Source organism: Amblyraja radiata, chromosome 8, assembly GCF_010909765.2.
Source record: "Amblyraja radiata isolate CabotCenter1 chromosome 8, sAmbRad1.1.pri, whole genome shotgun sequence".
NCBI classification, from domain to species: Eukaryota; Metazoa; Chordata; class Chondrichthyes; order Rajiformes; family Rajidae; genus Amblyraja; species Amblyraja radiata.
This window is the reverse complement of record NC_045963.1, coordinates 13,784,487-13,810,406: the sequence shown is the minus strand read 5'-3', so window position 1 is coordinate 13,810,406 and position 25,920 is coordinate 13,784,487. Positions and strand designations below refer to the sequence as shown.

The 25,920-nt window shown below is 41.7% G+C and overlaps 1 protein-coding gene across 3 annotated transcripts in view; it reads right to left on the bottom strand.

The window, feature by feature from the left end:
• Nucleotides 1-25,920, bottom strand: part of asb3 (ankyrin repeat and SOCS box containing 3) — a 79,236-nt gene that overhangs the window by 19,868 nt on the left and 33,448 nt on the right. For 2 of the 3 annotated variants that reach the window (XM_033025237.1, XM_033025239.1), the window contains exons 6-8: nucleotides 13,609-13,786; nucleotides 12,570-12,767; nucleotides 1,185-1,436 (exon numbers count right to left, since the gene is read on the bottom strand). In XM_033025237.1, coding sequence (XP_032881128.1) covers nucleotides 1,185-1,436; nucleotides 12,570-12,767; nucleotides 13,609-13,786 — 628 coding nt within the window. The remainder of the gene's footprint in view (nucleotides 1-1,184; nucleotides 1,437-12,569; nucleotides 12,768-13,608; nucleotides 13,787-25,920) is intronic. The other variant, XM_033025240.1, reaches the window with a different exon arrangement.

Genomic DNA, 25,920 nt, shown 5'->3' with positions numbered 1-25,920 from the left:
GAAGGTGGAGTCACGGGTAGATACTGTGGTCAAAAAGGTTTTTGGCACATCGGCCATCAGTCAGAGTATTGAGTATAGAAGTTGAGAGGTCATGTTGCAGTTGTATAAGACGTTGGTGAAACTGCATTTAGAGTATTGTTTTCAGTTCTGGGCACCATGGTATAGGAAAGATGTTGTCAAGTTGGAAAGGGTACAGAGAAAATTTATGAGGATGTTACCAGGACTAGAGGGTCTGAACTATAGGGAGAGGTTGAGTAGGCTGGGACTATTCCTTGGAGCACAGGAGGATGAGTGGTGATCTTTGAGGTGTATAAAATCATGAGGGGAATAGATCGGGTAGGTGCACAGAGTCGTTTGCCCAGAGTAGGTGAATCGAGGACCAGAGGACATAGGTTTAAGGTGAAAGGGAAAAGATTTAATAGTGGTAATATTTTCACACAAAGGGTGGTGGGTATGTGGAACAAGCTTGCAGAGGAGGTAGTTGAGGCTGGGATTATCCCAACATTTAAGAAACAGTTAGGCAGGTACACAGATAGGACAGGTTGGGAGGGATATGGGCCAAACGCAGGCAGGTGGGACCAGTGCAGTCGAGACATGTTGGCCGGTGTGGGCAAGTTGGGCTGAAGGGCTTTTTTTCCCACACTGTGTCACTATGACTGGGTGCAGCCTTTTCCATCATGCAAAGTACCTCCACCCTCCACCGGTCACTTTGCAGGCATCATTGTTCACAGATTTTCAATTTACACAAACACCCACTCCAGCATAACAAATTTAAAGATCAGATACTGGATTATGAATATTGCTTTAGTGATATTATAGATAGAATGAATTAACTGCAATATCAAGATATGTATTAATACGTTACCGATATGAAACATTAAACTTCTGCTTATTGGTGTGTTGAAACCCATTAAAGGTTAATTCTATATGCAATGTTCCAATGAAAAGTTAGATGTATGTTACAATATGTTTTAAGCACATTTTTGAAAGCTGGAAAGATATCCACTGCTAATGGAACCTGTCGAAAATCAGGCAAGTAAGTTCACTACTGAAGTTAAATAAAATTAATTAAAAAGATTGCAATATTGCAAACAAATGTGTACATTTTATGTACTGCTACTTTAACTATAAACAAGACAATATTTCAAAAATAATAACTTGAAGCTTCTTCAACCGTTACTCACCAAGCTTCAGTGAGCAAATCCAAAGGATCCAATCCAGCCAATAATAAGTGAGGTAACCATTGTTTAAACTGTTGTTCTGATAATAATCCATATTTTACAATGCCTGCTAAATGAGCACCTGATGGTAATGGGTAACCTTGTTCCAGAAGAAACCGCAGCAAATGGAAGCACTGGTATTGCAGGCAATAACAATAATGAAGACCTGTTATAACAGCTCCAGCCTTAAGGAGCATGTAAATAATTGCAAAAAATCTGGGGAATAAAAAAAATAGGATTAGTCCAACTTCCTCTGCTTTAAAAAAAAAAAAAAGAACAAATATCCATAAGTAACGATCTTCAAAATGTATTTTATAATATTGATAAAAAATCAATAATCATTATTCATAGGTACAACTAAACAGATCATAGAATGGGAATATAGACACAAAATGCTGGAGTAACGTAGCGGGACAGGCAGCATCACTGGATAGAAAGAATGGGTAACGTTTTGGGTCAAGATCCTTCTTCAGACTGCAGAAGGGTCTTGACCCAAAACGTCACCAACGTCTCGACCGGAATCATCACCCAGTCCTTCTCTCCAGAAACACTGCCTGTCCCGCTGAGTTACTCCAGCATTTTGTCTATCTTCAGTGTAAACCAGCATCTGCAGTTCCTTCCTACACAGAGAATGGGAATATTTTGGCAGTTGCTAAAGCAAAGCTAATATTTCCTCTCTGGAGCCAAGCATAACCATCTACATTTGAATCTACAACTGAAAAATAGAGGCAAGTGTCAAAGTTACTGTCTAGATTGGCAGACAATGGCCAAGACGAACATGCATGCCACTCATAAATCCTGTGGGTAGGAAGCAGAATACTGCCCCTGAAATGTTGGAAAACATCTGACAGTTGCCAAGTGAAAGTTGCTCGGCTTAATCAGCTGTTATGCATTTTAAAAAGAAGGAATAGTTTTGGCATACAACATTTAATCAATTAACTTTTAGAAACTTAATCAATAATAACTACTTAAAACGCTTAAAAAGCTGAAAATAAATACTTAATTCTCTCAAAGATGTCTCCCCCAATGAATGCCTTGCATCAGGTATAACCTGAATTGATGGCTTTGTGGCCAAGTTTGCAGATGATAAGAAGATGGGTGGAGAGACAGGTAAGTGTTGAGGAATCAGGGAGTCTGCAGAAGGACTTGGACAGTTTGGGAAAGTGGGCAAAAACGTGGCAAATGGAATACAGCGTAGTGTATAGTCATGCATTTTGGTAGAAGGAATAAAGGCATAGATTATTTTGTGAATGGGGAGAGGATTCAGAAATTGAAGGTGCTAGGGACTTGGGAGTGTTGGTGCAGGATTCCCAAAATGTTAACTTGCAGGTTGACTTGGTAGTTAGGAAGACAAATGTTAGCATTCATTTTGAAAGGAATAGAAAATAACTAGGACTAGAACAAAGGGCAGCACAGTGGCGCAGCGGTAGAGTTGGTGCCTTATAGCGCTTGCAGTGCCGGAGACCCGAGTTCGATCCCGACAACGGGTGCTGTCTCTACAGTTTGTACGTTCTCCCCGTGATTGCGTGGGTTTTCGCCAAGATCATCAGTTTCCTCCCACACTCCAAAGACGTACAGGTTTGTTGTTTAATTGGCTTGGTGTATGTGTACAATTGTCTCTAGTGTGTGTAAGATAGTGTTAATCTTAAAGATAGGGATCACTGGTCAGTGCTGACTCGGTGGGCTGAAGGGCCTGTTTCCGCTCTGTATCTCTAAACTAAACTAAAACATAAAAGTAAGATATAATGCTGAAGCTTTATAAGGTGCTGATCAGACCACATTTGGAATATTGAGAGAAGTTTTGTGCCCTATATCTGAGGAAGACTGTGCTGGTCTTGGATGTTTCCAGTTCTGGGAGAGTCTAGGACCAGAGGGCACAGCCTCAAAATAAACGAACTACCTTTAGAATGGAGATGAGGAGTAATTGCTTTTGCCAGTGTGTGGTTGAGCTGTGGAAGTAATTGGCAGACAGTAGTGGAGGCCAAGTCCTTTGGCATTGTAAAGCGGAGATTGATAGGTTCTTGATTGATAAGGATGCTAAATGGAGTTGTGTTGAGAATGGGGTTGAGATGGAAAAATAGATCTGCCATGATCAAATGGAGGAGCAGACTCGATGGGCCGAATGGGCTAATTCTGCTCCAATATATTATGAACTTATGAACGAAGCAATCTCTGAACAGATTCCCCAACATAAATGCTGGGTAAGCATCCCAACTTCCGTATTCATAAGCATAGTAACACTGAATACTGAAGTTGCTGGCATTTATGTGGCAGTGTGCAAGCAGTATTCAGCTGTTCATCAAGAAGCATTAGTGTTGACAATTACTAGTCCTTCTACTTGCACGAATATGTTCCAAAACATTGTTAATCACAAATTATAGAAGGTTGAGTGTTAAAAAGTAATTAGCTCTGTACCAAATATAACCAGTGTCAAATTTGGACATTTAATTTTATGATGTCTCTGAATAAGACATCTTTAAAAAGAAATTGTTACTTTTGTACATGAGATAGTAGATTTTTTAATTTTGATTTGTACATGGTTCACTTTGGAAATATTTCTGTCACAGACTCGAACTGGATCTGTACCGAAACACCGAAGGTTGCTGATGAGAGATGGAAAGCAACATCATGTTAAAACATGAAGAGCAGCATTATACATAAATACTAGACCAGGTGTGGACCCATTGGGCCCCGTCCCCCAAGGCAATATTCCACCACTGGCCTATAACCCCCAACTGTGCAGGCGCGGCTGAGGGGTTCCCGTTGTGACACCAGAGATCCCCGTTGTGACGCGAGTCATGGCAACCCTCCCCCAACTGCGCCTCGCCATCCCTCTTCCTACCCCTATCCTCCTCCATACCCCATCCTCCTCCATACCCCCTCATCCCCCAGCACTACCTCCCCTCCTCTTCACCCTCCCTCTTCTTTCCCCCCCTCCTCCCCCCTCTCCTTTCCCCTACCGTCAGTCACTCCTTCCCTCCCTCCATAACCCCTCTACACTCCCTTCACCCCTCCTTTCCCTATATCTCCCTGCTCCCCTACTACTAACCTTCCCCCTTATCCCACTCCCCCCCAATCCCACTCCCCCCTCCTCACCTCGCCCACTGCCCTCCTCTCCATCCCCCACTCCCTCCATCCCCCACTCTCCCTCCACCCCTCCTCTCTCTCTATCCCCCTGCTCCCCCACTCCTCACCCTCCCCCCACAATGAAAATAGCATTTTTTTAAATGAAACCTCCCCCCTATCCCCCCTTCCCAAAATGAAAATTGCAATGTTTTTTAAAAAAAATGAAATTCTCAATGAAAATCGCGTTTTTTCTTTAAAATAACCAATTAATGTGCAATCATACCCATGTAAGAGTATAAGAATACATAACTTTGCTAACAATTGACATGTCTTCTATGCACCATACTTGAGTGTGTATTCATTGCCATCTCTTTGTATACTGCTGTTTGAACGGCTGCTTCCTGCTTTTAGCACCTGATGAAGATGATGTAGTAGCCACTTTGGAAGCCTCCCTCTCCCTCCCTCCTTCCTCTCTCTCCCTCCTCTGTCCCTCCATTCCCTCCCCCTCTCTCTTTCTCTCCCTCTGTCCATGGACTATGTTTAAAGCCCATAGCACTCCGGCCGGTAACGCTATATTTAGAACCCACAGTGCTTCTTAAAATTCTCATGCGTTAAACTGACAGCGCTCTGTTTAAACCTGGAGCGGGACAGATAGCGACTCTGGAGAGAAGGAATGGGTGACGTTTCTGGTCGAGACCCTTCTTCAGACTGAATTGAACTCCGTATTTAAAATACATATTTAACAACACAAAATCGTACATCAGTATTCCAGAAGATTAGTTAAGCATGATTTCCCCTTCGTAAATCCATCCTGACTTGGACCGATCTCGTTACTGCTATCCAAATGTGCCGCTATCTCATCTTTTATAATTGACTCCAGCATCTTCCCCACCACCGATAGCAGGTTAACTGGTCTATAATACCCTGTTTTCTCTCTCCCTCCTTTCTTAAAAGGTGGGATAACATTAGCTACCCTCCAATCTACAGGAACTGATCCTGAATCTATGGAACATCGGAAAATAATTACTAATGCGTCTACGATTTCTAGAGCCACCTCCTTAAGTATCCTGGGATGCAGACCACCAGGCCCTGTGGATTTATCAGCCTTCAGTCCCATCAGTCCACCCAACACCATTTCCTGCCTAATGTGAATTTCCTTCAGTTCCTCCACCACCCCAGGTCCTCTTGCCACCAGTACATCTGGGAGATTGTTGGTGTCTTCCTTAGTGAAGACAGATCCAAAGTACCTGCTCAACTCGTCTGCCATTTCCTTGTTGCACACTCTCCCTGCTGACGCTTTTATGATTTCCCATGTCTATTTCAACAAATATACATTCTTAACTGGGGATTTCTTGGGCCCTGCTGCAGTAAGACTGATCCAAACCATCTACACACATCAATTCAGACACGCTCCACTGGAGAAAAATATTTTCTGCAGGCTTGGCTCAAGCTATTTCTATTCTTATCACTGACAACCCAACCCAGAAATAAAACTATATTAAAAATGCCATCAAAATGAATAATAAACCAGCATCACAAATCTTACTAATGAAATTATATATTTTAACTATTTGGTTATATTTCGACAAAATGCACAAATTTGCACTGAGGAAAATGATTACATTTAAAGTTGAAGTTGTAGTGCGTGGGTCTCAAAAGGAAGCACGAAGTCCAGTGTTTTGAGAGGCACCTTTTATTATGTTCCTCCCGGTTGTAGGGAAGACCAAACAAGAGAAAGATGGCACCCAAACCCCTGCCTTTAAACCCTCTGGCTAACTGAACCACTCCCGTGCCGAGGGGTTCGACAGTATGATGGTACGACCCTTGGGAGCCGCCACAGGACCCCCCCCCCCCCCCCAGAACCAGAGGCACGAAACGCACCGGCGGACGCACGACCCGGCCAGCCCACGTGCGGAAGTCAGCCGATCGTGGGGCTTGCGGAGGCATAGGTGGAGGGACAGGTCGAGGGACCGGCGGGAGGACAGGTGGAGTGACAGGCGGAGGGAGCCGTGAAGGGGGGCCCCCTCGAGGCCGAGGTTGGGTCAATGTCCAGATGTGCCGGTTTCTAACGGTCAATCGACACTGCCTCCGGCCAGCCCCCCATGTCCAGGACAAAAGTCGACTGCCCGTGTTCTAGCACCCGGAACGGGCCCTCGTACGGCCTCTGGAGTGGCGTCCGGTGGGCATCACGGCGCAGGAAGACGTATGGGCAGTCCCTGAAGGCTGATGGCACGTGTGGGCGAAATGTCCCAAGGCGGGACGTCGGGACGGGTGCGAGCCTGCCAACTCGCTCGCGAAGGCGCTTTAGGGTGGATGAGGGCGTTCCCTGCTGCCCCGGCGCCGACGGCACGAACTCCCCGGGCACCGTGAGTGGCGACCCGTACACGAGCTCCGCCGATGATGAGGCCAAGTCCTCTTTGGGAGCAGTCCGGATGCCCAGCATGACCCACGGCAACTCGTCCATCCAGTCCGGGCCGGAGATTCGTGCCTTCAGTGCTGCCTTCAGCTGCCGGTGGAATCTCTCCACCAGACCGTTAGCTTGCGGGTGGTAAGCCATGGTGTGGTGTAGCCGCACCCCCAGCAAGCGAGCCATGGCTGACCACAGCTCGGAGGTGAACTGTGGCCCCCGGTCTGAGGAGATGTGCGCCGGCACCCCGAAGCGAGCAATCCAGTGCGCGGACAACGCACGAGCACACGTAGCCGTTGAAGTATCGGCCAGCGGAATGGCCTCCAGCCACCGCGTGAAGCGGTCTACCATTGTCAGAAGGTGGGTGATGCCCCGGGACGGCGGGAGAGGCCCTACAATGTCTACGTGGAGATGGTCGAATCGCCAGTGAGGTAGACCAAACTCCTGGAGAGGCGCACGGACATGGCGCTGGATTTTTGCCGTCTGGCACGGAATGCAGGTGCGAGCCCAATGGCCAACCTGCTTGCGCAGACCGTGCCACATGAAACGAGCGGCCAATAGTGCCGTTGTCGCCCGTATTGATGGGTGAGCCAGTCCGTGGATCACCTCGAACACCCTCCGGCGCCAGGGACGATGGGGCGCGGCTGACCGGACGACACATCGCACAGGATTGTCACTCCCCCAGGACCGAGAGGGACATCCTCAAGGCGGAGGCCGGAGATGGCAGTCCGGTAGGCGGGCACCTCATCGTCCGTGAGCTGTGCCACTGCCAGAGCAGAATAGTCAATTCCGGGCGCCACCTCGAACACGGCGTTGATAGCGGGGCGGGACAATGCGTCGGCCACCCGGTTCTCTTTCCCCTCGATGTAGCGGATAGATGTTGTATACTCCGATATGTAGGCCAATTGCCGCTGCTGTCGTGCGGACCAGGGGTCGGAAACCTTCGCCAGGGCGAAAGTGAGCGGCTTGTGGTCCGTGTAGGCGGTGAACGGGCGGCCCTCCAGGAAGTAGCGAAAATGGCGCACTGCCAGGTACAGAGCCAGGAGCTCGCGATCGGACGCGCTGTATTTTGACTGCGCACGGTTGAGGTGCCGGCTGAAGAAGGCCAGGGGCTGCCAACCTCCGCCCGTCAGTTGCTCCAGCACAGCACCAACCGCCGACTCCGAGGCGTCCACCGTGAGAGCAGTCGGGGCATCTTCACGCGGATGCCGTTCGGCCTCAAGAACGCTGCGCAGGCCTTTCAACGCCACAAGCCGCTCACTTTCGCCCTGGTGAAGGTTTCCGACCCCTGGTCCGCACGACAGCAGCGGCAATTGGCCTACATATCGGAGTATACAACATCTATCCGCTATAAAGTGATCTTTGAACCTTTCCCTCGTTTTCACTCTTCTAGCAATAAACTTTTGTTTTTGATATGCATATATTCACATCAGAAGTCATCAGACTGTACAAAGCAATGCATTTTTGCAAAACAGAATTTTAGGAAAAAACAATCAAGGTCCTTTCATTCTTGCAAAGGCTAATACTTCAACTTATCACAAAAGATTGCAGGTTTAAAGCCAAATTGGATTGCATGTAGTATGATGAAAAGCAGATTCACATGGGTGAGTTAGCCAAATGGCATCTTTCTTTATTATACAATTTTTTATACCATTACTTCATAACACATAACAACTTGAGGGTTCCCATTTCCTTCTCTCCTTGTATAGCTGCTCAAGTCATTTCCATTCCTGATATTCATTTTTATTTTCTATACCTCTGATAGAATATTCAACTCTTGGGCTTTCAATGACTAAAGCTGAAACAAGACACTGTTACTGATAATTTAAACACTGTAAAGAGCACACCATCTAGTGTTTTAACTCTCAGAATCAGCATTAAACCTAATGCAAAATGAAACCATAGTATCAAATCTTGTTCCCCATAATTTTTTAGTGCCCACATATACCCACACTTCATTATTTCATTATTTTTACTTTACAAAAACATATTTTTAGCTTTAACGCTATTTTAAAGCATCCTTCAGTGCAGATAATTAAATGACAAATCATAGAGCGAATTTTCTTTTTGCTGATTTATTTTAAAAAATATGAAACATGGCATTGGCTGCAATTGGATGGCAAAATGAATTTAAGGCCTTTGGCATACCATCATTTTCTTAATAAAAAGATGTGAAAACATTAAGCTCAATAGTAATGAAGTAAGCATTTTAATTAAACTACTTGAACCAAAATTACTTCTTCATATGCAGAACATTCCATTACACTAACAAATTAAATTACAAAAAATGATAGTGCACTATTTATTACAACCAAAAAATAGGTGTATATGATTTTCTCATATGTAATTTTTCACATACAAGCTTGTTTATTTTAATTTCTAGGAACCCCCATCTTCCCTTCTACTTTATCTTTTAACATTATTTACTATTTTCACAGGGAAAGATTTTAAAATAATTTATATTGATAATCTCTATATTAAATATAATGTTCAGGAAATTAAAATCACCAGACAGCAGGAAAATGGCATACAAGTAGAGCACACAATTTCTCTGGCAGCTATAGAAGTGGAAACAATTACACAGGTATTAAAAGAGAGAGATATTGGACAGATATATGGATAGGGATGTGTCAGGGCCAAATGCAGGCAAACGGGACTGACCAACTTGGTCGGCATGAACATGGTGGGCCGTAGGGCCCGTTACCGTGCAGTACCACTCGATGACCTTGTGAGCAACTTTAGATTTAGCTTAAGCACTTTGCATTTACTGAAGTGGGAAACCATTTGTGGTAAGCTGTTTAAAGTGAACAGGTAAACATTCACACAGGTTGCACTGATCGCCAAACGCTGCAACATTTTTGGCCCGCAAAAATGTGCCAAATATATAATGTGGCCCTCGTGCTGAAAAGTTTGGAGGCCCCTGCTCTACGGGCTGCGCTGTTTGCAACCCTCGCATTTACCATCAAGATAAATCGATGGGCTGATAGGAATTCTCGCACTTTAAAATAATCCAAAAATATTGTTCCTAGTTGTGACAGGTGAAAGTTTAATTGTTCACTGTGCCATGTATACTTTTTAACAAATATTCAAGCCTAGAACCCTCCTGAACCTTCACCAATCCTTTCACTGGTTTGAAGAGACTGTTCCCTTTGCAGCTCCCTGTTCTACCAAGCCTGATCTGACTGCAATTTCCCATGCAACCACAGGTGGTGCTATGCTTGTCTCTTCTTCTTTCTTCCCACCATCCTGGGAACCAGATAGCCTTTGAGCACAAAACATTTTTTTAAGCTTCACTTTTACAACCCTGACAATTCATGCAGCTGGCAATATAGGGTTTCATCAGCTGTCAAAGCCTTCAAGGAGATGGCTTCCTTGCTGTAATATTGGAAATCCTGTTTGAACCTGGGCCACTCGCCAGGAGACGGGGATGCTTCAGGCCAAGAGGTCCTCCACATCCAAATCTGTCAAGAAGGAGCACGAGGAAACTGTGGACAAAAATTACACTGTGTGGGCCTGGACCCGTAAGATTCACACAGACACAAGAGGCTAGAGCCTTGAGCAATAACAAACTGCTGGAGAATATCAGTAGGCCAGGCATCATTTGTGCAGGGACATTAACAATCGATATTTTGGGACCAGATGAAGGATCTCAACCCAAAATGGCAACTGCCCATTATTCCTCCACAATTGCTGCCTGGCCCATTGAGTTCCTCTAGCATTTTGTTCCAATAAGATTCAGCCCTAGAAGTCCAACACTGTCGACAACAATGCCTGATTGGGAGCCCGAAACATGTAAAATTCTCACCAAAACACCCAGCATCTGGATTTTGGAACTCTGTCCTTTTTTTTCATCATTTTTGGATCTAAACCCTGTAGGTGGATACCCTATAGCACCGTGTGCTATCACCAGACTCAATGCAACAGATCAAGATGGCAGTTCATCAGCACCTCAGCAAATTCAGTTAACAAAGAAATGTAAAATATCAGCAATGCCAACAAAACTCGCATCTGGAAAATGAATTAGAATAATTCCAAGCATTAATTATTATTTGTTTAGTGGTATCGAGCAGTTCCTTCATTGTCCATGACTCATTGTTCTCCAGTGTGTGCAACTGTTCAATTTTTTTCCTGAAGACTTTACCATATCACATTTAGTCTGACTTCACTTTTAATACGATACATTCAGTACACTCATCCTTTTTCTTCCGAGATGCTGCCTGACCCCTTGAGTTACTCCAGCACTGTGTCCATCCTCAGTATATACCAGCATCTGCAGTTCCTTTCTACATATTCTTCACAATTAGTGTGTCTGCAATTATGTTGCTTTATTACATAACCTGCCTAGATTTCAATGGCCCAGATTTAGTGGTATAAGTATCTTTGAATCTACAAGTACTTGCCATTACTGAAATGCAAATTATACAGCAACTTCCAGACAAAGTTAAGCATAGAATTAGAGAGCAGCAGTCCAAATTGCTGTGTTTCTTCCTATTCCTCACTGTACCAATAAGTTGGTGAAGGATTCATCACTGACCAGGGTTGCCAACAGTCCCGTATTAGCCGGGACATCCCGTATATTGGGCTAAATTGGTTTGTCCCATACTGGACCGCCCATGTCCCGTATTTGACTACTACTACTCTGTAATCACCAGATCTGATACAACAGCGTGCGTGTGTGTCGCATGTGCTATTGACACCACGCACGAGTGATTCACCTGTCATCCAATCACAGGCCCCCTTATGCGCATCAGTTGTACCCTCAATGTCACCCCCCCCCCAATGCCTCCTCCCCCTCAATGTTCCTCCCCAACCCCAATGGCCCCTCTCCTCCCCTTTAATGTCGCCTCACCTCCCCATCCGGCCCCCTTCTCCCTCGTCTGTGTACCCCCCCTTCCCCCCAGATCCGACCCATCCCCTTCAATGTCCCCTCCCCTCCCAACCCTCTCTCCCCCATCTCTGTAACCCCCTCCCCCTCCCATCCCCGTCCCCTCTTCCTCAATATCCCATCACCTCCCCCTCCCGTCACCTCCCCCCCCCGTTCCCCCCCGTCCCCCTTCCCACTCCTCTCTCTCCCTCCACGTCCCCTCTCCCCCACCCCTTGCATTCCCTCCCATCCCATCGAGTTATTCCTGGGATACAGTCACATAGCGTGGAAAGAGGCCTAACGTGCCCACACCGAGCAACATGCCCCGTCTACACCAGTCCCTTATTGTCCCTTACATGCCCCGTCTACACCCACCTTTTTGTCCCTTATTTGGAAGTGAGAAAGTTGACAACCTTATCACTGACACACATTGTGCACAAAACAAAAATTTCCAGCTACACAACATTTTGGCAAGCAGCTGTTGGGACTTGTGTTCCAAAATAAGCAAACATTTACCATCTTTCTGGCATGTAAAAAATGACCTTTATGAGTATGGAGTTCCATTCCTTCAAATGTTAATTATTGAAGAATTACCATAATCTTGTATAGAAACGTGTTTTGTTTTCCTTCCAGTCTATATGCACTCTTAATTCCAGATATTCTCTCTCTCCTTCACTTTCTAGTGAAAAATTGGTATCGAATTAAAAAATTCTGGATTACATTTATATACATTTCAAATTGTGTAGTTCACTAACAATTTTTCAAACGGATTAATTCAGATGATAACAGACCCTATTTAAACTGCTATTAGTTCCTAAGTAAAATAGTTTACGTAAAAATTGATCCAATATAAAATTCTGCAAAATTTAGTGACAGCTGGACCATTCATTCACTGCCATTTACAATATCGAGCCTTGTTTTATAAATTGTTTTTGCCGTGTCTGTGGATTTGACTACAAGGATCTTTTCAAATTATGCAAAAATAGTAATCAGTCTACGTTGAAGCGCCTACCTCTGAGAGAAAGCCATGCACAACGGTGATAGGCACTCATACAATGGACACTCTTGGGCATCTGGACTGTAACCAGATTGCAGCAACATTTTCAAGCATTCTTGCTGTCCTCCATACACTGCGGAATAGACGGGGCTCACCTTGTCTGTCCCTTTATCGCAGATTCGATCAGTGATTGGTATTAAGAATTCCAGAACTCTGCCAGACATCAATCAATACACATTATTAAATGAACATTATATGCACATCTAACTAAACAAAACAAAAATACTGCTCTTGCTTTTTGAATTGTAAATAACATAACATTCGGAATGATAAAGCAGCCAATGCAAATAAAAGTTTATTTGAACAAATTTGAAATAGCATGAATCAGATAAGAATTTCCATTGAAGATAGACACAAAAAGCTGGAGTAACTCAGCGGGACAGGCAGCATCTCTGGAGAGCTGCAATTAATAGACAACAAGAACATAGTGGAAGCTGTTATTTTTTTAAAGCATTTGAGGCTGGATCATATATCTGCTGCAATGAATATTAATGAAAAGTTAAGTATAAAAATGCAAATGTCAACCTGGAAAAGAAACAAAACCTGACACTCTTCAAGAGCTTGAAAGCAAACATTTATATGGACTTTGTAACTTAAGCAGTGGGCATACAAACAATGTACATTTCTTTATAGTGGAAAGAGGAAAATGCCTGAAAGCAAAATTCAAATGTTGGCAGCAAAAACTTAAAAATATATTTCTGGGTGAGCGTATTAGGTAAAGGGGAAATAGATAGGATTGAATCTCTTGAAAATTGAAAACATAAGAAAATTGAAATAAAATTAAAAATGCATTCTGGCACTTTTAAAGATATTACTTAAACATAAAAAGAAAGCAAATAAAAGCTTCATCGCTGATTCAAAATGCACTTTAGGATCTATTGTTCCTTGCAACACAATATGAATCTTCTGGACACCATGTTTAGCATAAATTTCACAATTGAAAAGTGCTTAAAATGTGCCTTTGTAAAAGCTCAGTTAGAGTGTGTGCACTTACTTGACTTGACCCATCTGGGCAGCAGCATGAATAGGTAACTGCCAATCATCTTCATTGCAGTAAAGGTTTGCATCAACCCCGTGTGACAGCAGTACTTCAACACATTCCACATGGCCTTCCTGAGCTGCTATGAACAATGGTGTGGCCTTATCATAAGCCTGGCAATTAACATTACTGCCTGCAAAATTGATTTTAGAAAGGTCATCTTACTGAAAGTTCAGTTCATGGTTCTTAACAGTACAGTGCATGCACTTAAAATATTAAAGTGCAACTAATTATTTACTTACTGAAATTCTTAAGGTCCTGTCCCACTTTCCCGAGTTACTCACGAACTCTCCCGAGTTTTCCCCTTGATTCGAACTTGGAGAATTACGGTAATAGCCATTCGTAGGTACTCGGGGCTATTTTTTTAAACTCATGGACATTTTTCAACGTGTTGAAAAAACGTCCCGACTTACCTGATGCCCCGAGTTCCTACGGCTGGCATTACGAACTGCTACGAAACATCTACGGACTCCTACGGCCTCCTAAGAGCTCGCTACCGACATTACCCGACATTCCCTGAGTGCGAATCAAGGGGAAAACTCGGAAGAGTTTGTGAGTAACTCGGGAAATTGGGACAGGGCTTTTAGCCTTTTTTATAATTATTAGGCACAAAATAAACTGAAAGAATGGTCATTAAAAAAAACACACGCAAGTGCTATATCTAAATTCAATTCACCCCCATTTAACGTCAATATCAATATCAGTTAAGAAATCAGGGGGAAACACTACGGCTACAGCCATAACTAGTCAAGTCAAGTCACATTTATTTATATAGCACATTTAAAAAACAGCTCTTGTTGGCCAAAGTGCTTTACATTTGTTATAAGAATAGTATAAACAAACAAACTACATACATACATATATATACATATACATATACATATATACATATATACATATATACATATATTAGGTATGTTGCAAAGCCTACCTGAAGCGTCGTTGAAAATCTGCCGCTGCGGGTGTGCGCGATTTTGGCGCCGTTTAGAGGGGGCGGGTTTAAAACGCGATTTTCTCCAGGCTGTTCAAATCGAAGATGTTCAGCCTAGTTAATTATTAACGAAAAATCGCTGGAAGACCCCGTCGCAAAAGCTATTATTAGTTTTAAAGGCCTCGTATAATAGTTATAGTAGTTTAAAAATCAATCTCTAAACCCGCGACCGCCAGCAACCGCAGGGTCTCATAAAGCAAATAGCAGAAGGTGGGCTGTATATTTTTACATTAAAAAGGGCTTTTAAAGATCCCTTTATACAAAGTTTAATATTGCGAGTAGCTCATTTTGGGCCCATTATATCCCGCAGTATTTTTCTGGGCATTTGGGGGCACAAATCTACCGCAATGTGAACGTTCTAAACCAGCGCGTTCCACAGGGACCCACTAGAAAGCTGATTTAAATGGGCATTTATTTACAGCAATTGAACACTAAATTCCTTCCATTTGGTCTATAAATTAATGTAAATGAGATTTAAAAATCATGTTTTATTGTGAATTATTTGTGAATATTATTTGGACATTTAGGCTATTTAAAAATGTTAATCATTTATTAAGAAATGGATAGATGTTTAGATCTAGTAATTGAAGTCTGAAATTAGCTACAATTAGGTAACTAACTAATTATATGCTTTAATTTCAGGTCATCCAAGTAAGATTATTTTATATTTGTTTCAGAATGCTTCAATCTATGATAACTGAAAATTTCATTCAGTTCTCTTAATTTTTAAGAAAGTTATGGGCTTTTGACTGTCCACGATCACAGCTTTTTTGTTATGTCCATAGAAAATCAATAGGGAACAAGATGCTCATTTCCGAGTATGAAAATGGCCATAACTTTTTAAATACTTGAGATATGAAAGTGAATTAGGTGTCAAATTAAACTTATTTTTATGCTTTATCTGATGGGATAAATTACAGACTTGATTTTTTAAATCTCAAAATGTTGTAACATTGCTACATATATACATATACATATATATACATATACATATACATATACATAGCACAACTTAACTTATTGTGCTAATTCAAGGCCAATCCTATCAGCCCAAGACTTTGCTGCAGATAGAGACAAAAAGCTGGAGTAACTCTCAGCGACGTAGGCAGCATCTCTGGAGAAAAGGAATGGGTGACATTTCGGGTTGAGATCCTTGTTCAGACCCGAAACGTCACCCATTCCTTCTCTCCGGAGATGTTCCGCTGAGTTACCCCAGCTTTTTGTGTCTATTTTCGGTTTAAATCAGCATCCACAGTTCCTTCTTACACACTTTGCTGCAGAAGTCACTAAGGTTAATGACTCAGTCCAAATTATCTTCAGATGCTTCAATTGTCCTTTCCAGTCCAAAAGCATCATAAGTAGAGATCTTCGCTGATTACTGCAATTAGAAGATGGGGCCAGTGTGAGGCGACTCTTTGCGTGGTGGTTCCTGAGAGGATCTACTATCATCTACTCTTTTAAATCTCTTTTCTACCTGTAAATCCAGATATTCTGCACTCTGCATCTTTCCCTTTGCTCTATTTGTGTTTGACTAGATTGTATTTATGTACGGTATTACCTGATTTGATTGGATACCATGCAAACAAATCATTTCATTGTACCTTCATGCACACATGACAATGACAAACCTAAAACCTAACCCAATGTTCAATATTGGTTGCATCTCCCCAGATCTTAAAATAGTTTTTGCATTAATTATTGTCCAGGGCAATATTCATAATAAGTGGTAACTGCACATCCATGACTACCTTCAATGAGTATAAACCTCTCATTGACATTTAATGTCATTACCAATGGCCTGCCCGCACCATCAAGTTCCCGTAAAGTTACCATGAGCAGAAGCGTAATATTGTGACCACTGCAGCAGAGGTTTGGTAGTGCAATACCTCCTAATATCTCACCTTCTTTCCATCTTTACAGCTCAAGTTAGAAAGGTGGTTCCATGAAAATTCAAGCTCACCCCCCCTTTCTTCCCCCCAACTCCTTTGCCCCACCTGCTCACACCTATTTATCCCCTCCCCCTACATTCCTTCCTCTGGCTTCACAATTTACAACTCTTCGATCCTTTTGTCTCACACGATTTTTTAACCTCTAGCCTTTGTCCAATCGTCTGCCTATCAAAAATCCCCTTGTCACGTTTTCTTTCCCCACAACCCCCACAGTCTGAGGAAGGATCCCAACCCAAAACTTCACATATTCATACTCTTCAGGGATGCTGCCTCATCCATGAGTTACTCCAGCACTTTGTGTCTCTTTTTGGCATCAGCAGATTCGTGTTTCTACAAAAGATATCGCATTAGATTCCTCTTTTTCCTCTTGCCGAGAGTATCAGGTCCCATTCAGGCATTTATGGATATAATACCAAATATACTACCAATAAAATCTCGTTATATGCAGATGATGTAATGTTATACTTTACTAAACCCCAAGTTAGTATTCCAAATGTTCTAAACATTATAGAACAATTTGGTTCTTTCTCTGGATACAGAATAAATTGGAATAAAAGTGAAATCATGCCAATAAAAGAACAAGACCCTTCTCAACTCCAACAATTTCCTTTCAGAATTGTTACTGAAAAGTTCAGATATCTTGGAATTTACATGACTAGAAAGTATTCCTCTCTGTTTAAAATAAACTTCCCACCATTAATCACTAAACTATATGCCTATATTCAATTTTGGAAAACACTTCCTATCTCCCTTATTGGTAGATTAAATGCCATAAAGATGATCTTCCTTCCGCAACTTTTATATTTATTTTATATTTATTTCAATATATCACCCCAAAAGTTTTTTTGTTTTTTTTAATTGATTCTATTGTCACTAGCTTTATTTGGGACTACAAAACCCATAGAATACACAAAATACATTTGTGCAAATCCAAAGAAAATTGAGGATTAGCCCTACCTAATTTTCTTTTTTACTACTGGGCAACTAATATTAAAAATATAACTTTCTGGTTGGACGATACATGTCAACATGTAAATTGGTTAAAAATGGAGAGGGAAGATTGTTTGCCTTTTAGTATAGACTCGATCCTCCTATCTCCAATACATTTGAATAATTCAACTTATGAGCAAAACCCGATTACAGATAGTACTATCTGTATCCGGAAACAGCTGAAATTTAGTCTTAAATTGAGAAACATGTCTCTCCTTCTTCCTATTGCAAATAATCCCTTGTTTAAATCGTCTACTTTAGATATGATGTTTGTTCAATGGAAGAAACTGGGAATCAATACTGTGGGAGACCTCTATAAGAAGGGGACTCTCTCTTCTTTTCAAGAACTACAGGAATGCCAACAATTTTTTTAGACACCTTCAAATCCGAGATTATGTGAAAACATATACACAAGACTGTCCTCTTATGGGCCCAGACATATTAGACGATTGTTTGAATAGATATGCCGATGCAAGTAATTTGATATCTTACATTTATAACACTCTTCTAAATATTGACACCCCACCCTCTGAGATTTATAGGCTAGCATGGGAGGACAAGCTGGGTTTAACCATTTCGGAAGATATATGGGGGGGAAACTATACATACACTACTGTTTTTTTAAATGCCAGGCATTGCCTGATACAATTCAAAGTATTGCATAGGTTATACCACTCAAAGATCAAATTGAACAAGAACTTCCCAACTGCCTCCCCTCTCTGTGATAAATGTCACTTCCAAGAAGCCACCCTAACCCATTCTTTTGTATCCTGTATAAAAATACAAAACTTCTGGATGGAAATATTCAATATCATTTCTAAAACACTCAAAATTCAATTGGAGTCAGATTCAAAATTAATAATATTAGGAATGTCAGAGGGCTGCCCTAAATTAACTATATTCCAAAGACGTTTCCTTGACTACGGTTTAATAACTGCGAAAAAACATACTTAAATTCTGGAAAAGATAACAGTTCCCACAGTGAAGAAGTGGATCACAGAAATGACAGAGACACTACATCTAGAAAAAAGGCTTGTTTTGTCTGACAAACCAGATCAATTTTCCCAAATATGGTCTCCTTTCATTGAATTTCTTCAACAACATAATGGTTGAACACAAACTCAAAACCGACACTAGGGTCGGGTGAGCGGGCGTAGGGAAGGATCTCCGCTTTTTTCACTTCTTCGTTAGTTCAGGCGTTTTTCTTTTTTCTCTTTAGTGTCTGTTTCGAAATTCTTTCTTTTCTTCTTCCTTTCTCTTCTTTCCTTCTTTCTTTTTTTCCGATTTAGTTATTAGTTTATAAAATGTTAAAATTGAAGCTGTACAAAAATTGTATAATTGTTATGTCGATTACTTTCTCCTTGTACAATTGCTTCTAAAAAAATAAATATTTTTAAAAAAAGATTCCTCTTTTTCAGCTTATACCTAGAATTGGTGCTGCTGAAGAATGCACTAAATTTAAAACACGATTTAAATTAATCTGAACAATTCAACTTATTTTCTATTACAAGATGTTATAATATGGACAGTAATCAAGATAAATACTACCCATTTTCAGTGATTTAAGTGAAAACGTCTGTCTCTCCATTGTTTACAAGATAAATACTTTGTGTGCTGTTTAAATGCCAAGGCATTAATCAAAACGTAGGTGAAATTTACTGGCATCCTTTCTCTGTCTAAGTTGAAGTCATTGCCATCAAACAACTTTGTTGGAATATTTATCTACACTATCAATCTTTGCTGAATATAGAGGAATTCTGGAGTCAATATGTAGACCATTTAGATAAATATGGCCCTCAATAATCTTCACAATTAACAACGGTTAACTTAACCCAGTATTACGATTTTCTGCATAACTTAGTGCAATATACATGCTGGGATATAAATGTAAATAGGTTGGTTTGCAAGATAGCATACTACACCAAAATTTGGATACGTGCGGACAGTGAGGAAGGTTGTCGAAGGATTCGATAGGATTTAGATCAGTTACAGATATGGACGGAGAAGTGGCAGATGGTGTTTAATCCGAGCAAGTGCGAGGCCTTGGACTTTGGGAGGTTGAATGTAAGGGGAAAGTATACAGTTAATGGCACAATCCTTCAAGGCATTGAAGTACAAAAGGATTTTTGGCTCCAAGTCCACAGGGTGCTAAAGAAGGTATCTGGTGTGCTTCACTTCATCAGTCAGGGCATTGTGTATTGGTCTGGAAGGTCTCGACCTAAAATGTCACCTATTCCTTTTCTCCAGAGATGCTGCCTGACCCGCTGAGTGACTCCAGTATTTTGGGTCTATCTTCAGTGTAAACCAGATTCTGCAGTTCCTTCTTGCGCATTGAGTATAAGAGTCAGGAACTCATTGTACATATTAATAACACTTTAGTTCAGCCGCACTTGGAGTACTGCCTGCACCTCTGGTTGCCACATTACAAGAAAGCTTTGAAGGGTGCAGGAGGAAACTGCCTGGATTAGTGTATTTGCTCGTTGGAGAGGTTGGACAAACTTGGGTTGTTTTCACTGGAGCGTCAGAAGTTGTGGGGAGACAAGAGAGAATTGTATAGAATTATGAGAGGTATGGACAGGATGGATAGTCAGAACAATTTTCGCAGGGTGGAAAGTCATCTAGAGAGGGCCCACATTTAAAATCCAAAGGGAAAAGCTCAAATGAGATGTGCAAGCATGTTTGTTTTTTGTTTTTTTACATAGAGTGGCGAGTGTCTAGAATGCGTTGTCAGGGGTGGTTATAGAACCAGATATGATAATACCGTTTAAGAGGCTTTTAAATAGGCACATGGATATGCAGGAAATGGGGGGATATGGATCACATCCAAGAATAAATTAGTTTAATGGCATTATGTTCGGCATAGCCATTGTGGGCTGAATGGCCTGTTCCTATACTGTAATTTCTATGCTATTTATACACATGCTACAGTATATATGAACCTATCAAGCTTGTGATATTACTTGAATAGTGTACCTTATTTATTTTATATGTTCATCAATTTACCTTCTGTAAGATCATGTAATGTGATTGGCATAATTACATTGATTCAAAGGCATTAAAAGGGCAAGTATAATAATTCCTGCCATAGTGGAAACACCAATATTTTCCTGTAGCTAAACCCAACACCTTCTGTGGATTTGGCACAGGTAGCAGATCTAAAAGAGGTTCAAATTTAGCAGTTCTGAACTTTTGTATGTTAGTGAACTTTTAACTATATTAAACTCGTGCTTCATTTAGTGCAGGATGACCCTGTAAATGCAATGAGTGTCAAGAAGGGTCGCTGGTGCATCATATATACGGATGTACCACTGACAGCACAGGGAACCTGGCTGAGGGCTCAGCTCTCTGCAGGTGCTCCTGCTGCAAAGCAACAGTTACCATGACTTCATCTCGGTATTGATCAGTATGGAGTGAACTACCAAGGCCACAAGCAGATGGTGTCTGCGAATACTGGCGTTAGCGGAGCTGGGAGAGAGGAACGCCACGAGTAAGATGCCATTGAAGTATGAAGCAATGCCACTACTATCGACATCAAAACACTCACTTGCGTGCAATTATACATTAATTACTTAATTGTTTAATATAGTAAGTCAACTAAGTCACCTTTGGATTTGGAGTTTGATACAATGGTACAGAAAATTGACTGTAAGGTCATCTTACAGTCAATTTCATTGTCCTATCTAGGACACATGACAATAAAACTCTCTTGACTTGACTCTTGATCTGGTATCCCGGTTTAGAACGCTGATGTCCTTCTCATGTGGGCACTGTCACCGTACAATAACAATTCCGTGATGGTTAGCATATTTGAGATACAATTTGTAGGTAAGGGAGGATATATGCATGACTATGTCATTAAGTGTACATCTAACATAGGAAAACATTAGGGAAATAATGTGGTCCGCACGCTAGCGCTTGGTTCAATTTCACAATGCTCGCTTTCATCACCATAAAAACAGTAATGCAATCTGCACCCGGTTAAGCCATTTTTTGTGTGAATTGAACATGAAAAAAGGAAATGAATCCAATTTCTGGGCAATTCTATCTTACATTTTTTCCTGTTTTATAAATCGCAAGTCGAAATGACAATAAACCTCAACCATTATACCACATAATATTACTGAATTTATAATTTATATTATACAACTTCTGAACAGGAAAATCTATAATAATGGTGGACGACAAATTCGAAGAACATTAAAAGAAACCAGTTCCTCAAATAATAACCACATGGTAATTCAATGCTCTCTCATCAAGATTGCCAACTTATTGCTTTACGTCTTTCTATTTCATTAGCAACTATTCCACAATTGTTCTGACCTTCACCTTAGACTGGGTTGGAATGTGCTCCACTTCAACCTGCAGTTTAGTGACATCACACAACACAAAGGCAGTGCAGGTATCAGTATATTCACACCCATGCAGTGAAGCATTAGAAGTAGGGAGATTGGATAGAGTCAGCGTCGTACAGCATGAAAACAGCTTCAGCCCAACTCGTTCACATCGACCAAGGTGCCTCACCAAACCGGTCTCATTTCCATCTACGTCTTTCAAATGTTGTCATTGTACCTCTGACACAATGCTCCATATATCAACTACTCTGTGAATAAAAATCTGTACTTCTGATCCGGCTTAAATCATTCCTCTCCCATCTTAAAACAATGCACTCTAGTTTTAGACTGCTCCACCCTGAGAAAAAGACTGATACCAGTCTATCCAAATGCTCCTTGTAATTCAACCCTTGTAGACTAAGCAACCTACTTGCAACTCTATTTGTGAACCCTAAGATGGTGGCACAGGCTCCCGATTATTTTAGAACGTTATGATATCAGCTCTGTAACAAACCAATCCAAGTGGCCAGAACATCTAGTGCAGCCACACTCATTTTCAAAGCTTATGAATGGGATTAACATAGTGAAGTATAATGGTCAGCATGGGTATGATGGGCCGAAGGGCTTGTTTCTGTGCTGTATGGCTTATGATTCTATAGATTTTTTTAAATTTAGTTCAGAGGTACAGTGCGGAAATAGGCCCTTCGGCCCACCGGGTCTGTGCCAACCAGTGGTCCCCGTACATTAACACTATCCTACAAAGTGACAATTTACATTTATACCAAGTAAATTAACCTACAAACCTGTAAGTCTGGAATGTGGGAGGAAACCTGAAATCCCGGAGTCAGAGGGAGAACGTACAAACTCCGTACAGACAGCACCCTAGTCAGGATCGAACCAGGTTCTCTGGCACTGCAAGGCAGCAACTATCGCTGCGCCACCATGCCGCAGATAAGGTGCTAACCTTCACTAAAATGGAAATTGAAGGATTGTTTGTTGCTATATTTTCAATCATATCATTTAATTAATTTACTATTAATTAAAAATAAAATCAACTATTTAATTTTTTAATCTTTCCAAATGTCTCTGATGAACTGAGATATGCAGAACCAGTAGATAGGGGTTTCAGTCATCAAGGAGCATGTCCAGTCAAGCCTAAGATGGTCTAATGTTATTAGTAAATGTCAGTGGCAAATCAAAATAAGTGATATATTGCATATGAGCAATGGACAAATTCCTGAAAATATCTAACCAGCACCACCAAGTGGAAGCTCAAAGGTAATTACCAAAACATGTTTTTAAATGTGGTCTGTTCATTAATTTACTAACGCTGATGGAATGCAGAGCCAAAACCTAATTGTCTTTCCTATAAATATGCGTCATTTAATGTTGCGTGGAAAACAAACTATTATTTTGTTCTTTGACCTGTGTTCCTTTTGACAAGGGAATGTTTAGTGCTATATTTGCTTCCTCAATCAGAGGTTCATGGAAATATTTTCAGGGAGTAAATTGCTAAAAAAAACATATATCCTCTGCTAATTCTTTCCTTGCTTTTGGCCACCGAGTTGATAGTTAAAATTTTGAATTTGCTACCTCAGACAATGGTTGAGGGAAAACTAAATAGATGCAAGGGAGAAATAATTTGACATACTTGCTTCGTGAAACCAGATAAAGAGAGTCTGGAGAAAATATGTGGAATATAAAAGCAACATGTATTTGCTGAGCCACATGGCATACAACAAAGAAACAGGCCCTACAGACCACCAGGTCCACACCAACCACGAAGCACCCACTTACACCATTTCTACAGTAATCCCATTTTATTACCCTGCAAATCCTAAAACTGCACCTGGAATTTACCACTTGCATTAGAGGTAATTTTCAGTGGCAAACTAAACTAACCTACCGACTTGCAGATCTTTGCAATCTGGGAGGAAATCGGAGAACGCAGAAGAAATCCATAACGTCACAAGGAAATTATGCACTCCTTGCAGACAGCACTAAAGTTAGGAGTGAACCCAGGTTGCTGAAGTTGTCAGGCAACAGCTCTTCTAGCTGTGCAAATCTGCCACCCAATAGTCTTTCATCATGCTGAAAATAAACCCTCCCATGGTCCACAACTAATTCCATTAATTACCACATATCTTTTCCTTTCGCAACTACCTATTCCCTGTACCCTATCTCCAATGATCACTGAACATTTCCCGCTCTGCATGTTAATTGATATTACACATATTTCCTTTGCCTGAAAGACCTTCTCTGATCTATAACCAGAGTCTTCTCATGCCTTGAAGAGAGTTGGCGTTACAGGTGGTGCTAGTGGCCTTCAAATGCATCATTGTAGATCCCCAGGACAAGATCACATGTATCGAGGACATTGTGGGAAGCTGGGAAATAAATTGCCTCGAACAGAGAGATTTATATCAATGATGGCCACGAAAATGGTGGATGACGACTAATGCATCTCTATTTTTGAAAGGCTGCAAGGAAAAGCTTGGCTTTGTGTGTGGGAAATCAGGTCTCATGGATTCGATTGAGTTTATTGAAGAGATAACCAAGAAGATCGATGAGGGCGGTGCAGTAGATGTTGTCGACATGGATCTTAGCAAGGCCTTTGACAAGGTACTATGTGGTAGGCTGGTCTGTAAGGTTAGATCACATGAGATCCGGGGCAGGCTAGCCAATTGGATGCAGAATGGGGTTGGAAGTAGGAGGATAATGGTAGAGGATTGTTTATTCTACTGGATGCCAGATACGAGTGGAGCGCCACAAGGATTGGTGCTCGGCCCAATGTGTTGGTTAATTATATTAATGATTTGGATGTGAATTGTTAGCAAGTTTGCAGATGACACTAAAATTGGTGATATAGCTGAGAGATAACTAAGATTACAATGGGATCTTGATGAATTGGGCTAATCAGTGGAGGAGTGGAAGATGTAGTTTGATTCAGCGAGGCGTAACATTAGACAAGTCGAACCAGGACAGGACTTGCTTAGTAAATCCTAGGGGCCTGGGGAATAGGGTAGAACAGGATGACCTAGGGGTGCAGATATGCATTCAATAAAAGAGGTGATGCAGGTAGGCAAGGTGATGAAGGTGGCATTTGGTCAGTGTGTTGAATACAGGGGATAGGGGCATCATGTTTAAGCTACACATTGGTAAGGCAACATTAAGAGAACTTTGTAAAGTTCAGCTCACTCTGCGACAGGGAGGATGTCATTAAACTGGAAAAGGTGAAAAAAAGATTTACAAGGATGTTACCAGGTCTGGAAGGTATGAGTTAAAGAGAAGCTAGATTTTTTTTAACTTGGAGATTTGAAGGCTGATTTGTGACCTTAGGAATTTATAAAATCATGAGGGGCATAGATAAAGTGAATTAGCCACAGTCTTTTCCTTAGGATATGGCAGTCAAAAACTAGAGGGTATGGATTTAAGATAAGAGTGAACCCAAAGGGCAACTTTTCCACACAGAAGGTGGTGCATATATGGAATGAGCTGTCTGAGAAAGTGGCAGGGGCAGTACAATAAAAACATAGATGTGAAAGGTTTGGAGGGATATGGCTCAGGTACCAGCAAATGGGGCCAACTCACTTTGGCAATTGCATCAGCCTGATCGGTTGGGACAAAGGGCGTGTTTCCATGTTGTATAGCTCTATAATGTTGACATGAACAACCTCAACTTAAGTCAGCTGTGATAGAGGAGAAAAAAAATTAAATCTGTCCCTTCTTTGTACTCCAGCGGTCGGGGGCCTCTAACCTTCCGTTGATGGGATGATCTTACTCCCATAGCCAGCGGTGGGCCTCCTCGTCAGGGCAATCAAACTCCTGCATCGGTGGGGAATGTCAGCTACCCCACACCGGGTGATCTACCCCAGATCAGGGCTAGTCAAACATCATGTGGTCTTGGAGCTTCCCGATGTCGGTCTCATAGAAACATAGAAAATAGGTGCAGGAGTAGGCCATTCGGCCCCTCGATCCTGCACCGCCATTCAATATGATCATGGCT